This window comes from Epinephelus fuscoguttatus, linkage group LG6 (genome assembly GCF_011397635.1).
Source record: "Epinephelus fuscoguttatus linkage group LG6, E.fuscoguttatus.final_Chr_v1".
Taxonomy (NCBI): domain Eukaryota; kingdom Metazoa; phylum Chordata; class Actinopteri; order Perciformes; family Serranidae; genus Epinephelus; species Epinephelus fuscoguttatus.
In genome coordinates this window covers 7,847,715-7,863,093 of record NC_064757.1, presented here as the reverse complement: position 1 = coordinate 7,863,093, position 15,379 = coordinate 7,847,715, and the positions used below count along the sequence as shown (strand labels likewise).

General features: G+C 39.5%; 1 protein-coding gene across 2 annotated transcripts; it reads right to left on the bottom strand.

The window, feature by feature from the left end:
- Positions 1 to 399: 399 nt before the first annotated feature.
- dpp7 (dipeptidyl-peptidase 7) lies at positions 400 to 13,727 on the bottom strand. Of its 2 annotated transcripts, XM_049579903.1 has the most exons (14): positions 13,588 to 13,727; positions 12,935 to 13,061; positions 12,714 to 12,853; positions 11,130 to 11,293; positions 8,625 to 8,760; positions 8,362 to 8,443; positions 7,919 to 8,085; positions 6,527 to 6,587; positions 5,733 to 5,851; positions 4,095 to 4,251; positions 2,821 to 2,885; positions 2,667 to 2,737; positions 2,445 to 2,570; positions 400 to 543 (listed from the first exon to the last, which is right to left on the bottom strand). In XM_049579903.1, the coding sequence occupies exons 1-13, from the start codon at positions 13,669 to 13,671 to the stop codon at positions 2,459 to 2,461; spliced, it is 1,485 nt and encodes a 494-aa protein (XP_049435860.1). In that variant the 5' UTR covers positions 13,672 to 13,727; the 3' UTR covers positions 400 to 543; positions 2,445 to 2,458. The 2 variants fall into 2 exon arrangements, with proteins under 2 accessions (XP_049435860.1, XP_049435859.1); XM_049579902.1 differs by having other exon boundaries at positions 400 to 2,570.
- Between the last annotated feature and the right edge of the window lie 1,652 nt (positions 13,728 to 15,379).

Genomic DNA, 15,379 nt, shown 5'->3' with positions numbered 1-15,379 from the left:
TGTGAGTGACCCCTCCATGGATGTATTTCAGCATAATTCCTGAGCCAAAGATATGCTGAAAATATAACCAACCCTGCTGTTTGATATTGTTTGGGGTTGTAAACATGAAAAAGCCATTTCTCCAAAGCCACCTCGTTCAGGAAAAACTAACAAAGGAGATATATTCAGTGCTTTTGATAAAAATTTCACCAGTGTGGGTTTTGAGGACTGATGCTAATTATTTTTTGAAGTCACTGAGTCACTTCTATTTTAGTCACAGCCACAAAGCAGACTGCTTTTAACAGGAACCTGCACACAGCTGTCACAATACAGAAATGTCATTATCTGGCGAGTTTTTGTTTTTTATTTGAAACACACTAAATGTGTTGTCACCTGGTGTATAATAAATGCTGGATCGGCTTTAATTTTGTAAAAATGCAGAAATTAAAGATTTTATTGAACAGAAACAGAAAATTTGTGTCAATCATTGACTCATTAAAACAAAGCAGGTCTTCACTGATCAAGGCATGGTGGTATCTCTGGTTTACGGGTTTTCTTGCTGTCCTAAAAAACACATACAGTAACAGAACACAGCAAGGTCAGTAGAGCCACTGTCTCCTTTCAATTTCTAAACGAGGTGCTGAATCCCTCACAAGGAGCACAGAGCAGAGTTCAAATAAATCACATGATCAGCCACACCTGACATGTCACATTGTAAATTAATGTAATTCAGCGACAACCATTCTGACAATCGTACAGTCTGTTAGGTCAAGGTGAAGATTTATTGGTTTCAGCTTCTCAGCTGTTATATACATACTGGCTATCATTATGCACATATTTCTTAAATGCCAAACTGCAACTCTGTAATGCTGTTGTCATTGTAGCATTTGGAAACCTGATGAAAAGCAAGCAAAATGTCCTTTTTTTACCACTCTCCATGAGTAGCTTTAATCAATACTGTCCAGTGACAGTACACTCATATTGAGTAAATTTATTATGTAGACTGACATTAAAGGGAGAGTTCAGGTCTCTTCAAGTGGGCTTGTATGTGGTACTTATACAAAGTCAGTTTATTACCTACAGTAGATGGCAGTTGGCACGCCCCCTATTTGTAAAAGCAGGCAGAAACTAAGCAAAGCACTGTTGTGGATGATAGTTAGCAGCAAAGCATATTTTAGCCACCTTTAAAAAAAAAAAAAAACAAAACAAAAAAAAAAGCTGTACCTTGCCATCCAATCACCCTCTCCTTTCCCAACTGTAGAACTTCTTTCTTTAGGCCTCATCAGTCTCCCTCTGCAAAAGTTCTTCTTTCTACACTCTTGTTAATAAAGGTATCCTTTTGTCTCCATAATGAACTGCATTTTGTCCTACTGTCATAGTAAATTTTTTATCTACATATTTTTGCTGTCTCTTCAACGAACCACTTAAAGTCGGACCGAACAGCTGACCTGCAGCAGGGTAGAGCCCAGATCAGACCAAAGATTCGCAATGAGACAAAACTGTTTAAGAATGTTGCAGAGAAAAGTTGCAGCAGTGTGAACTTGCTGGTCTGAGCTTGACTTATGTCAGATGATGATGTCACCTGCAACTCAGCTGATCAAATCACCGGCGGCTGGGTTTAGAACGTAAGTTCCGCACGTCACCAGTTTCTACAACCAACCAGCTTGTAGTGAAGTCCTCTGGTCAAGTCAAAATGACCACAGACAATGTGTTCCCTTGCTGCAGCAGGTGCTCCATCCCTGCCCAGCCCTCTGTTTCCGTCCTCATGGCGTGCAATGTCAGACGGTGGGCTGCTGCTGCTCACTGTATGTGCTTATGCCCCCTCACACACACACACACACACACACACACACACATTCTCATTGACTGATGAATTGGTGTTAGTTATTAGTATTATTGTGGAGTATTTATTATTAATACAGTCCATATGATGCTCGTTTTGTTTGTATTTCACCATACATAAATTCTAGTTGAAAAAACGTAGTGCCAAAGGAAAGGGCTCTCTGATAGCCAATTAAGCTGCAAAAATATTGTCAATTAAGTGTCCACTTAGACTAATGTAGACTTTTATTAGGTGGCTAAAATACATTTTGCTGCCAACCCCTGTCCACAGCAGTACATTGCTGAGCTTCTGTGTCAGGACTCCTGTCTGCTTCTCCAAACGTCGGGGCGCCCTGACCACCATCTGCTGTAGGTAATACACTGAGTATGGATTAGTACCTCATACAACCCCCCTTCAAAAAATCCAAACTATCCCTTTAAATTCACTCAGTTTCAGCTCCTCTGCAGGGAGTGAACATGAGATATTACATACCAACTGATTACAGTTAAAATGCAATATGGAGTTGGATCATAATGTGGAGTCACTGACTGAAATGATCTGAATTATGCTACAGTGGTCTTTGATATCCCTCATGATTTCACAGAAAATAACAGTTCAACATCATTCCAGTCCTGACACACACTCTGAACTGGTGCTTTAAGGTGTCCGTCTTAATCTGGTCCGCTCCATCTTCACCCACTGTGCGATGAGGTCAGCCTCTGTCTTCCTGGCAGTGATGACTGACACTGGATCAGCATCATTAGATCCTCTGCATAAAACAACAGATACATGTCAGACTAGATTTTGCTCTGAGTTAAAAGAAAAAGTCAGTGATGTGTCTCCAGAGGCTGACTGCCTGTTGTACCTCAGATCCAGATGATGGGCTCCACCAGAGATGTTGATAGCTATCAACGATGAGCTCAAGGATTTGCGCACCTAAAAGCAGAGCTGATTGACTCAGACTGAAAGCCGTGACTTCACAGTTCACTGAAGGGTGCTCACTTGGTTTAATCTCTTACCCCTCCATTTGCCCATGGGTCCAGATCTCCATTGGAGAAAATAATGTTGCTGGCTGTAGAGAGGGCTGAACACAAGGGGACAGCTCATTAGAGACAAGAGCAATGGTAGAGATACGGTGTGTGGGAATACTCAGGAACCAAGTTTCATTCCAAGTCAAAGTCAAAGTCTGTCTGTCTACCATGATTAAACTTCAGGATTCCATTTTCCATGGTTTTTCACAGCTAATCCAAGTGCCTCCATGACCTAAACTGTTATTTACTGGTTTGTTTTCAACTGGGCTGAACACTCCAGTTTCCACAGCATTTCACAGGCAACGTCTGTATTTTCCAACCTGGGCCCTATTTTCCCACGCTTGTGTCTCTGAGTTACTAACAGCAACAACAATTTTTGAAATGCGTCCAGTACTGAGTGAGACTACTGCATCCAAACAGACCGTAATGTATTCTGTCTTTGTTTTATTGTCATTTCAAAGCAAGTTTTACTGTGTGGTCGATCCCACTCATTTGTTCTTTATGTAAAAATAAAAAAATTAAAGCGTCTGAGCTCTGCTGAGTAAAGCCACAGAGCAGCCTCATTAACTCAGCCCGTCCCACTGAGCTCTAATAAACACGCAAATGCTGCATCCGGTCTAAATGGGATAAACAGAGCACTGTGGCAGTTATCAGTAAATACTACATGTCAATCAATCAATCAATCAATCAATTTTATTTATAAAGCCCAATATCATAAATCACAATTTGCCTCACAGGGCTTTACAGCATACGACATCCCTCTGTCCTTAAGACCCTCACAGCGGATAAGGAAAAACTCCCCAAAAAAACCCCTTTGACGGGAAAAAAAAACGGTAGAAACCTCAGGAAGAGCAACTGAGGAGGGATCCCTCTTCCAGGACGGACAGACGTGCAATAGATGTCGTACAGAACAGATCAGCATAATAAATTAACAGTAATCCATATGACACAGAGAGAGAGAGAGAGAGAGAGAGAGAGAGAGAGATGCAGGTAATGACAGTAGCTTACAACAACATTAATGAAAGTAATAATATTATAGTTATGGTTCTGGTTACTGCGGTACAATATGTTGAAAGTATGTATTAATACCTGGCAGTATACATGTGTGACAATAATCATATGTGTATAATAACAGAAGAAGTATGACTAATGACTAATGATGGCAGCAGCAAGTTACATGTGTAACTATTGGGACAGATCCAATGTATTCCACCTCTATATGACATTTCAATGTGACGTGTATGTTAGTATGGAGTGCTCACCGTCGCCCCAGTACTGGGTTTTAAGCCAATCTGGTCGTGGAACTACAGCCCAGCGTTTGGAGCAGTAAAGCTCGCGGTCTCTCTGAGTGAAGGCCATGGGAGGAAACATGTCCGTCACATTGTTGCTCTCATAGCACAGATTGATCTCTGTGCACGCCTGCAACCACAACAGAAGCAGGGAAAGTGTTAGTATGATAAACAGTTTGAAAAGGAATAGGATGTTTCTGTTTTCTTAATGAAATTCTGTACATAAAAAATGGAGACAAAAATAATCTGAATTTTAACATTTTTCAGACATACTGATACTGCATATTAATATATTGGCCTTTTTACACCACAAGCAGTGTGTAGAAAATGTTGAATGTACTTAACCACTACATGTCTGCCTGTATTTGTACCAGGACTATAGTGGAACTAGTATCAAAAAAATACAGGTGGGCCATTGTTTTATATCAGTGGTTCCCAACTGGTGGAGTTTGTGAACTAGAATTATCGCCATGCAGCTGTATGCTTCCACAAGTCAAGTTTCTCTTACAGTTTACATCCATGTCTGTGAAAACATGGGTTTCTCACACTCACTGTCCCCCTGACAGCACAGAAGATCTATGCAATCAGCACAGTTTCAAGGTGGACACCCAAGATTAGTGTCGCCAATTAAACTATTTGACCAAAATGTCTCCCCTTCTGTTCCTGAGATATGACACTGAATAATGGTCAGAAAAGTGTTTAATGCAGAGCATTATGATGTGACAGTGAAGCTGACCTCTGACCTTTTGGATATAAAATGTCATCACTCCATGACTTTATTCAATTGAACATCTGTGTGAAGTTTTGTCATAATTAGTGTGTGAATTATTGAATTATGACCAAAAACATATTTTGTGAAGTCACAGTGACCTTGACTGTTGACCACAACATTGTATTCAGTTTATTCTTTAGTCCAAGTGGACATTTGCATCCAATTTAAAGAAATTCCTTCAAGGTGTTCTTGAGATATCACGTTCATGAGAATGAGGCAGACAAGGTCACAGTGACCTTGACCTTTTACCTGTGATCACCAAAAACAAATCATTCGTCACTGAGTCCAAGTGGACATTTGTCCCAAATTTGAAGAAATTTCCTTGGGGTGTTCTTGAGATATTGTGTTCACAAGGATTGGATGGAACGATGGATGGACATGTATACAGTACATACATGTACGCAACCCAAAAACATGATGCCTCCAGCTGTGGCCATCGCTGGCATGGAGGCAAAAAAACACACTTTATTTTGAAGTACAGTGAATTTCTGGCACAAAGCTTTTATTCTGAAGTGCCATTTCCTGCTGTAGAGTGAATGACCAATGGACAGCTACTTGACAGAGACAGCAAACGAGTTTGATGACATGGCCAAATGCAAGTATGATGCTGAATATAATAAACTGTGGGGACCTTGAACTAATGGCTACGGAGAAATCTGCACCAGTTGGGAACCACTGCTTTATATTACCATAAGCTTTCAGTGCATCCATCCCTACACCAAATATTACTGGAGTCACTTCCAATTCTATATAAAGAGCTGACTGATACCAACCTGTAATGAGTCTATGCTCACATTTTGATCAGACTACATACAAATACTGGTGATTGTTGGGAGTACCTGATAGTCCCAGGCCATGCTGTCGAAACCCAGTCCACAGCCAGTGGGATCAGCACACTCCAAATACAGACTGTACAGGTCAAAACAGGTCAGAATCCCAGTAGCATTGTACAGAATCCCTGCAGGACAGGATTGTGTCAATTAAACACTGACAGGAGTTAGAGACTGAAATGTCTGTTTGATTTGTCTGTTAGATCCAGGTAGATACTGTACATATCAAGTTTAAAACAAGAGACTTTTCTCTCATGACTTCCATTATGAGCTTATTTCTTTTTATGGTCAAAGAGATTCTGGATTCTTTCCCAGAAGGTACTCTGTGATCTTGAGGGAGATAGCAGACAGACACACATTAACTCAAAATGAAACACTTCCCAGTCGCTCCATCAGGAAGAAACCAGGAAAAATCAGGCAGAGCACACCAGCTTCTCATAGCGAAAAAAAACAATAACATATATTTTTTAGAACCACTGGTAGCAACTGTATACTCAAAGAGCAGAAGCATTTGCAGCCAAGTTTAATGTTGAATAAATAATATAAAGCTGACCACTGCCCTCTAGTGGCTCTTCACATGAAATATACCTGATGGCCAACTGGAGAGCTTTATTCCAATCTCTACCTTTGTATCTAAAATATCTACAATCCAGTGTGAAACAACGTGGCATGGTTTTAAATTTCAGTCATCTGTTAGAGAGATGAACAGTGATGTAGTAATGATCATTTTGTACAAGCACTTTCTTCAGGAGATGCACACGCAGTTCTGAGCTGCTTTTAGATCCAGTGTACAGCTGGTTTACCTGCAGTGTCCCTGAGGTTGGTGAGCAGGTCTGGTCCACTCAACATAGTTTCACAGGCCACCTGAAAAAAAAAAATCAGCTTTAGTCTATCCAGAAAAGATTTAACTTCTTACTCATTTCACTCTTGACATTTCTGGGCATATTACTAATATTTATATTCATGTTATATATATTTACATTTCATGTCTAATATGTATAAAAGTATGTATGAACATTTTGTGTGTACACCCCGTAGACTTGGCATTCATATAGTTTCACATCCTGTTGTTCCTTGAAAACAGATTTCAAAGTTTGAAGGACATCATCAAGTTTGATGAGTAAAGCCCTTTTTTTTATTTTCATTATTTGTTAATTTTTTGTTAAATTTTCAAAATATAAATCAGCAAGCAACGTATTCAGACAGACTCCCATACACAAATATCAAAGCCAGCTGCCCCATATATACAGTAGCATGCAAAAGTTTGGGCACCCCTGGTCAAAATTTACTGTGAGTAGCTCAGCAGTGATAGATTAACTGTTTAATAGTTGGACAGCTGTTCTGTTTATAAAACTCTGCACCCTTTTTTCTCCAAACATACCTTTGCTCATTGCGTCCAAAAAGTTCTATTTTAAATTCATCAGTCCACAGGACTTGTTTACAGCAAAGCATCAGGCTTGTTTAAATGTTCCTTTGTAAACTTCTGATGCTGAATTTTGTGGTGAGGACACAGGAAATGTTTTCTTCTGGTGATTCTTCCATGAAGGTCATATTTGTACAGGTGTCACTGCATACTAGAACAGTGCACCACCACTCTGATAAAATTTCCTGCAGGTCTTTTGCAGTCAAACAGGGGTTTTGATTTGCCTTTCTAACAATCCTACAAGCAGCTCTCTCAGAAAGTTTTCTTGGTCTTCCAGACCTCAACTTGACCTCCATAGTTCCTGTTAACTGCCATTTCTTAATTACATTATGATCTGAGGAAACAGCTATCTCAAAACACTTTGCTATCTTCTTATAGCCTTCTCCTGCTTTGTGGGCATCAGTTATGTTAGTTTTCAGAGTGCTAGGCAGCTGTTTAGAGGAGCCCATGGCTGCTGATTGTTGGGACAAGGTTTCAGGAGTCAGAGTATCAATAAAGCTTTGAATTTTGCATCACCTGGCCTTTCCTAACAATGATTGTGAACAAGCCAGAGTCCTAACAAGCTAATGATGGTCTGAGTCCCTTGTAAAAGTCTGAGATTTCTTGGGGTACCTCACTGGATGTCCACAGCTGTTGTTAAACAGATGTGTTGGCACACTGAACAACTTGGGATGGCTGAATATAGTTTCTGTTCTGTTGACAGATGATAATTTCAGTATAAGTCATGTTGCTCACTCATAAGGAGCACTATCGACTTCTGATGTGCAGTTACCTTGACAGGGTTAGCGGGCATGTTGCCCATGAAGTGAGTGCTGTATGGATAATCCAGCATGGCGATCAAAGTGAAGGCATTCCTCAGCAGGCCATTGAGCTGGTGGATGTCCTGAGCAGATGATGGAGCCTTACACAGGGAGAACTCTGACTGGATGCGACTGTAATCTGGTTAACATCAACAGTAGTGGGTTTGCATTCATCATTCAGTTACTACATCTTCATGATGACCTCGAGCAGCACCCTCAAAGTCAGAATAAGATCTCAACATCATTTGACAAAAATCACTTCTTTTGTTTTTTCTCAGTTGGATTAAAACAAATCGAGGTGTCATCGCTGCCTTAGTGAGGCAGTACACTCCAGTTTTTTTTATGGTACATAATGATATGTAAATAAAATTGAGGCCATCTTCTCTTCAGAGAGAACATTATAACACACATTTACCTTGTTGTTCTGCCATTTCTTTCAGCTGATGGAACGCTCCTCTCACAGCTTCTCTGCATTCAGTGGCAACACTTTCAAAATCCTTTGAAAGAGTAACAAAGGTCATTATCCAACCTGCACTTTTATATGTAAATTTACACATTACTTACAACTGTGTGTCCAAAACAGCTCTAACAATTTTTTGGAACTACTTAGGTTAGGTTTAGGTGGACTGAGGTTGTTTGTCTGTGGGCGACAACAAAAAGGAGCATTCAGACACTTACAGCTGTGACGTCTCTGAAAAACTGCCTCGAGTCTCCCAGCCCAGCAGTGGACAGTATGGGCGCGCTGGCAGCCAGAGCTCCGGCCACAATATTTGGATACTTGAGTCTCATGTAGACTGACAGCATTCCACCATAACTGCGGGAAGAGAGGAGACAGCCCAAGAGGAGACAAGATGACACACAATACTGAAAATGGGTATCTTTGGTTTTAGAAAGTATCTTGTGTCATGAACTGAGCAAAAACTATGATCTGATATCTGAAAGAAAAGGGAAACTTGTTATTGAGCCTTATCAAACTTCACAGAAGCATAAGTACAAAAAGGCTCAGATCACACTCTGAAACCTGACACTGCAGTTCTCACATAACATTCAACCTGGATGTTTTCGCTGGATAATAGTACATTAAATATTTCAGAACAGCTGCGGTTTCAAGTTTGGCTTTGAGGATTTCTGTGAAATGTTTGTGTAGGATCACATGTGACCTGTTCCACAGGGTTACACTATGATGTGTGTAAAATCGACAGGTGATTAAGGTGAGTGTGTAGAAATTACTGCTGAAATGATTAGTCAGTTAAACAATTAATTAACAGAAAATCAATGATCATGAGTTTTTGCCTACATTCAATATGCCCATATGCCTTTTTATCTCCTATCTCCTTTGTCCCCACCTAATTTCAGTCATTTTCAAGTTTCCTCTGTAGAGGAATTAACATCATACAGTATAATGCATGCATACTCTTATCATGATGGCCCTCCAGCAGATGGAGACATGAAAAAGAAGGATTTTCAGTGTATGTTATATTCATTCATTGTCCATTGTCAGTCATGGCCCATATATCTGGACAACTTATTAAAAAACGTTCACTTGGGCCCTGGAACTTTTGACTACTTTCTGACATTTTATTAAATGCCTGATTGAGGAAATGATAAGCTGCTTCATCAGAACAGAAAATGATCAGGAGTGGCAGCGCTAGTAAAAACATTTTTCAGATAATAACTACCTGCACAAAAGGCAAAGGCAGTCTCTATTAAGCATAGTCAAATAAGGTCTATCACATGGTGTCCAAAACTGCACACCAGCTGTCAGTTTATTAGGTACAGCTTCTGTGGGCAAAATGTTTTCCCTTTTTGGGAGGGCAATTAAGTCAAACATTTATGGCTTTTCTAAGGAGCTTTTACAGCCAACTGTAAAAGTCTATGGTACTGGTGAAGCCTTCATTAGGGTCATCTCTGAAGGCCACAAGCCAAAAAGTGTTTTGTATACTGGAAGTGTTGCTGGAGTTGTGCCAGTGAACCCTGCTTTGCTTCTATATAGTCTGTTACTACAACTCAACATGACAGCAGCTGACAGGGCACTGCATGCTTCTACTGACTCTCTGTAACTGACAACGCTTCTAACATGGGTGTTGTCACTCAAATAGTGGGATACCTGCATGTGAAGCCTTTCACCCTAAAATGTACACACATGTATTATTATATACAAGTGAGACTTCTGAATAAAAGTTACTGTCGGAAGTGAAATTCAGCTGGTCCTCTGTAAGAATGCTCCTTTGTCCCTTATTTTTGGGAACAAATGATCAAACATATTAGAGAGTGGCTGAATGACTGAATTTTTATTAGGAGACATGTCTCTGCGTCAACCAGGTATATCCAAACAGGATTTTGGACTTTTGGCAGGCTTTACTGCTAACTGCTTTTTTGAACCTCTGATACGTAAAGACAACATTTCTGCAAATTCTTCGGTAAGATTGCGCTGGCCCATTTTGTCCCATTTAAACTGTATTTTTCTTGTCCTCTTTCATGTTTATTGTTGTCTCATTTTATATGAACATGCTACTTTTATGTGCCTATGTTAGTTTTATTGACATTATTATTACTGTGCATTACGGTATTTGTCTGTTTTTGAAAGTTAATTTAAAAAAGTATAACAAAATACAGAATCATCTTACATTTCACTCAACACCTCTGTGATTGGATTGCACTGGTTTTAGCTACAGCAGATGGACCTAATAAACTGGACACTGAGTGTGTCAAGCATCAAAAGATTACAGCATAATTTCCTCTTTTGCATTTTTTGCTTAAATTCAATAGTGCGCAATGGCCAAAAAAGAATAGAGGCAGAGCTTTTAGTTTCCTAATACATTAATGTCTTACTGTTAGCCAGTTGTGTTGTTTTTTTTTAATATTTTGTATTGCAACCTCTGAACAGCAATGTCCCTCGGGATAAAGATCTGTCTTATCTTATCTTATGACTTATGCATGAAGTTCGATGCCAAATTAGTGGTGGAGATATGAAACCTGCAAATTTGCAAATTAAGTTAAGTAATTTTATCACTTATTAAAGAGACTATATTTTCAAGGGCACACAAAAGTTACATATTCAAGCTTCAAGCAAACAACCAGTGTCGGACCTATCACTTATATAAGGAATAAAAACCTCCGAGGAGCTTGACAAGTCACATAGGTGGACGACACTGAGAGCAGTGTCTTTCAGGTGGATCTTACCTGCCACCAAACACGATGACGGGACAGTCTGTTGCTGCCAGCTGCTGTTTCAGATCAGTGATCATGACAGCATAGTCAGCGAGGGCTTGCTCCACTGTCAGTAGGCCGATCTGAGGGATGCTGAAGGAGTCTTTGCCGAACGGCAGAGATTTGCCATAGTACCTCTGTAAACAAGGAGAGGAGGACCATAGTAGTCACGCAAGATAAGACACTCAAATAAAACGATAAAAATTTCCATTACCATTCACGGTAAATAATACAAATAAGGCTCCCTTTAAAAAATGCAGAGCACAGGTATCACGTTCATGTTAAATCACACTGTCACAAAATGATTTGTCTCTTATTCAAACTTGTCAGATTCAAGCTTTCTTCACACATAATTCCAGCTAGTTGGCATACATGGAGGGAGACACAGAACGCAGGGAGAAAATTACGAAATGTATGTGATGGTAAACAAAACGTTGTCACACATGGGTGCATACTGGAGCTACGCTGCATCAACTTCCACACACACACACACACACAAAACATGTTGTTATGTTACATTTAGTGGCACACAAAATTCCTTGACTTTTCTAGGCCTAGAAAATGAGACTATGAAAATCTGTGACTTATTTTCAGCAAATCTCATCTGCGGTGCTAACAACAACAATGAATGTATGTATTAACAAGTATAATGTGTGATGATGCATCTGATACATTTTCTGTGCCATAAAGAAATTTGTTGTGTAAAAGCAGCTGTACAAGAATTTTGACTAGATAAATACAAACTTGTAAATTGGTTTGCATCAGCAATTATCTTATCACAGAATGGGTTAACAAGATTACAAATCTGGCCAAGCATTTGATGTCAGCTTTCAGTTCTTACAGGCTTCAGTGCTGCACACATATTTTAGTTGGCGGGCTCCCGAAAAAGCAATGAGGTTTGATACCAAGCCATATGTTTCAATATCTGCAGAGCCCAGCTTACTGAAGACCCTCTTTGCCTCTCTAATACTGCATTTACATCACTCATGTAATAAATGATGAAACTGCTTGCAGTGTGTCCTTTTTGTTAAATTCATAATCCTGTATTACATTCACACTCAGCCTCTGATCAAACCTCTTTTTCCTGAGGTTTTATTTTTTGACTGTTTTCTTGTTTTTTTTTTTAATTATCTCCCCTATTTTTTCCACACAGTATCATTGGGATGCTTGATATACCCCTGTGAGAAAGTAAAGAAAAATATAAACTGTGATGTATATTTAAATACATATTAAGGCCACTATTGTAAACTTAAAACAGGAACAGAGATTCCCTAAAACACGCACAATTATCTGTTTAGTTTCACAGATACACCGGCTGACCAGATTGCAAAGTGTCTTGACAGTGGAAACCAAACTGCCTGGTTAAAAAAAGAAAACTTGTGGTTGGAAGTTTGTGGAAGTGCAGTTAAAATCAGCTGATCTTATGAGTCAAACGTTAACCATTCATTTCCCATTTTCCTTTTTCACATGATCTGCAAATTCTTTTCAGCCATAACTGTACTAATGCTGACTGTACTTGACTGTGCTCTGTCATGATTTGTATCAGTGTTTTCTTACATGTTCAGCAAATATGACCAAGGCGCTCTGCTGAGCAGCCAACTCTGTGATGAAGCCAGAGTTGAGTGCAAACTCCCAGACGTCTCCCTCATTGCCAGTGTAGAAGAAAACAGGACCATAGCCTTTCTTCCAGTACTTATCTTAAAGGAGAGAAATCACAGTCACTCAGTCACTGAGCACACAGCCCCATAGTTACATTTGAAACAGGAAGCTGGTTTCACCTGTGATCAGGTAACGCTGATTAAATGTTCCATTCCCCATGCTGTTAAAGTTGAAGTGATCCACAGTCTGGCTGAAGTACTTCTCTGTGAACTGCGGCTCCGTCTTGAATCCATGTTGTTTTCTTGACTATTAAAGGTGTTATAATGGATTACTGCATATTATACTGAATTATACTGTCATTCATAAAGATATAAATGACGTACAAGACTGAAACACACCAGAACTTTACAAGGGAAATGCAAGAATCTCATATGACATTGCTGCTTTAAGTCGTGTTCCTTCTTTAGGGGACGTTTCTTCAGTAAAGTCAAACAAAACTCTATGAAATAAACTGTAAATTATCAATGCTCTATTATCAGAAAACCATAAAGTGATAGAATGTAGCCTACTTCTGGACCTGTGTTTAAAACTCTCGGACTCGGCTGACACAACAACGAACACACCGTTAAACAAGATGTACATATGGTTCACCTTTGTGCCCACTCAGATACACGACACATCCTAACAAACTTTACTTAAATTAACATAAACTAGTGCTGTGTTTGTCACATTTCTGCAACAACGAGCAGAGGCACAGGCACGAGACTATGGACTTCCCCTAAAGCGGAACTGGGGTTTCAGGAAAAACAACAAACATTGAAAAGTAAAATACCTGAGAATAACTGTACGGCAGGCCAAACACCTCGACAGTAAACAGGGTTAGTGTTACCGTGAAAAAAGCAAACATGTTGCTCATGTTCCAGGGATAACGCTGCAAACTGCTACAGCACAGTGAGACCAACTAACACTGCGCATGCGCAAACCGCATGTGTCACATGACACTCTTCTGTTATGATCTATGCTGCGTTTAAGTGCGTCTCGTAAGATCTACAGTTCTTTCTTCAGTATGCTAAGCTACTAAGCAGCTGAAATAATGCAACTTAAAAGAGAACATGAAGAAATTATAAGTATTATTATTATTATTATTATTAATGATAATAATAATAAAACTAAAGGTAAAATTATATAAATACCATAATACCAATTACTGAGAATGCCACACAAACACACTACAAATATCTTCAAAGGTCCTATATTATGCTCATATTTAGGTTCATACTTGTATTTGGGGTTTCCACTAGAATATGTTAAAATGCTTTTATGTTCAATATCCCAAACCAACTAGTGTGGGATGGAAGTGAGATATGAAACCCTCCAACAGCGAGCCTGTGCCACTGACCAACTCTCATAGGAATGAATGGGGCCCCGTGTTCAATGCTGTATCCAGTTCTCTTAATACATCCATGCACCGGACCTTTATTGCAGCCAGGGAATGACAATAGTGGCACTTTCTATCCATAGTATACAGTAGTTGTGACATGGAAGTCATGGAAGTCCCAGCAGCTTGTTAAAAGGCACAGTTTCTGAATAGCATAATTATCAGTTCTTATAATTTGACCACTGAATTGATGGTGATACTGTACTTAACATTTTGAATGCAGGACTTTTACTTGCAAAGGAATATATCTATATTGTTGTACTACTATGTTTACTTGAGTAAAGAATTTAAATACTAATTCCACCAATGGCTGTCAGGCTGTACTGCATTTGAGTTTTTGTGGTGGGCGGGGCCACAGTGTGGCTGTAGTACTCCACATTAACAACACAACCTGTGCAACAGGTTGACTCACTGTGCTGTGAACTGGAAATAGCAAATCATTTCCTTGTTTCCTGTTTACACCATAACATCATGTGTATATCCAACCAACTTTATCACTCTATGTCAGAAGAGCTGTGATTTCAGGTACACTGAGTCATTTTTCTGTTGACTTCCATCTCTAAAATTGTAAAGTGGGGTCAAAGGTCACTCTGAATAGATTAATCAGGAAATCTATGGTGTAAACCCAAGACAGTAACTCAAGGCTTCCTGCAGTGTGTTAACATGATATAATGACTCAGTATAATTAGACCTGTTTCAGAAACCTTAACCTCATTACGACACAGATAACAAAGGATTTCACAGTCATGGAGTTTCTGTAATAGTATCTGGGTCAAATAAAGCGTAGGACGAAAGCTTTACAATAAGCTTTATTTTGGTTGTGAATTAGAGAAGCTTTACCACGCAAGACAACAGAGGGCTAGAAATTTGGGATTTTTACAAAATACCATTGACAGTCAGTTTGCTACATTTTTCTGTGATTTAGAGGTTACCTGACATGATGTGAGTGATTGCACTAAAGCATCTGCTGTAAGAAATCCATGTTCTAAACTAGTTTGAACACAAGATCCCAATGGGAGATGGATCCCCAGGGGGTTATTAGTTAAGACAGGGTTAATCAAATCCTGTTTAACTAGTATGTGTTAACTGCCTGTCTACGTGCCTCACCCACAGGTGAATTCCTGAGCCTGCGTGCCTCTGTGGGTCCTATCAGGGAATATGGATGGAGGACTTCCTTGTAGCAGCA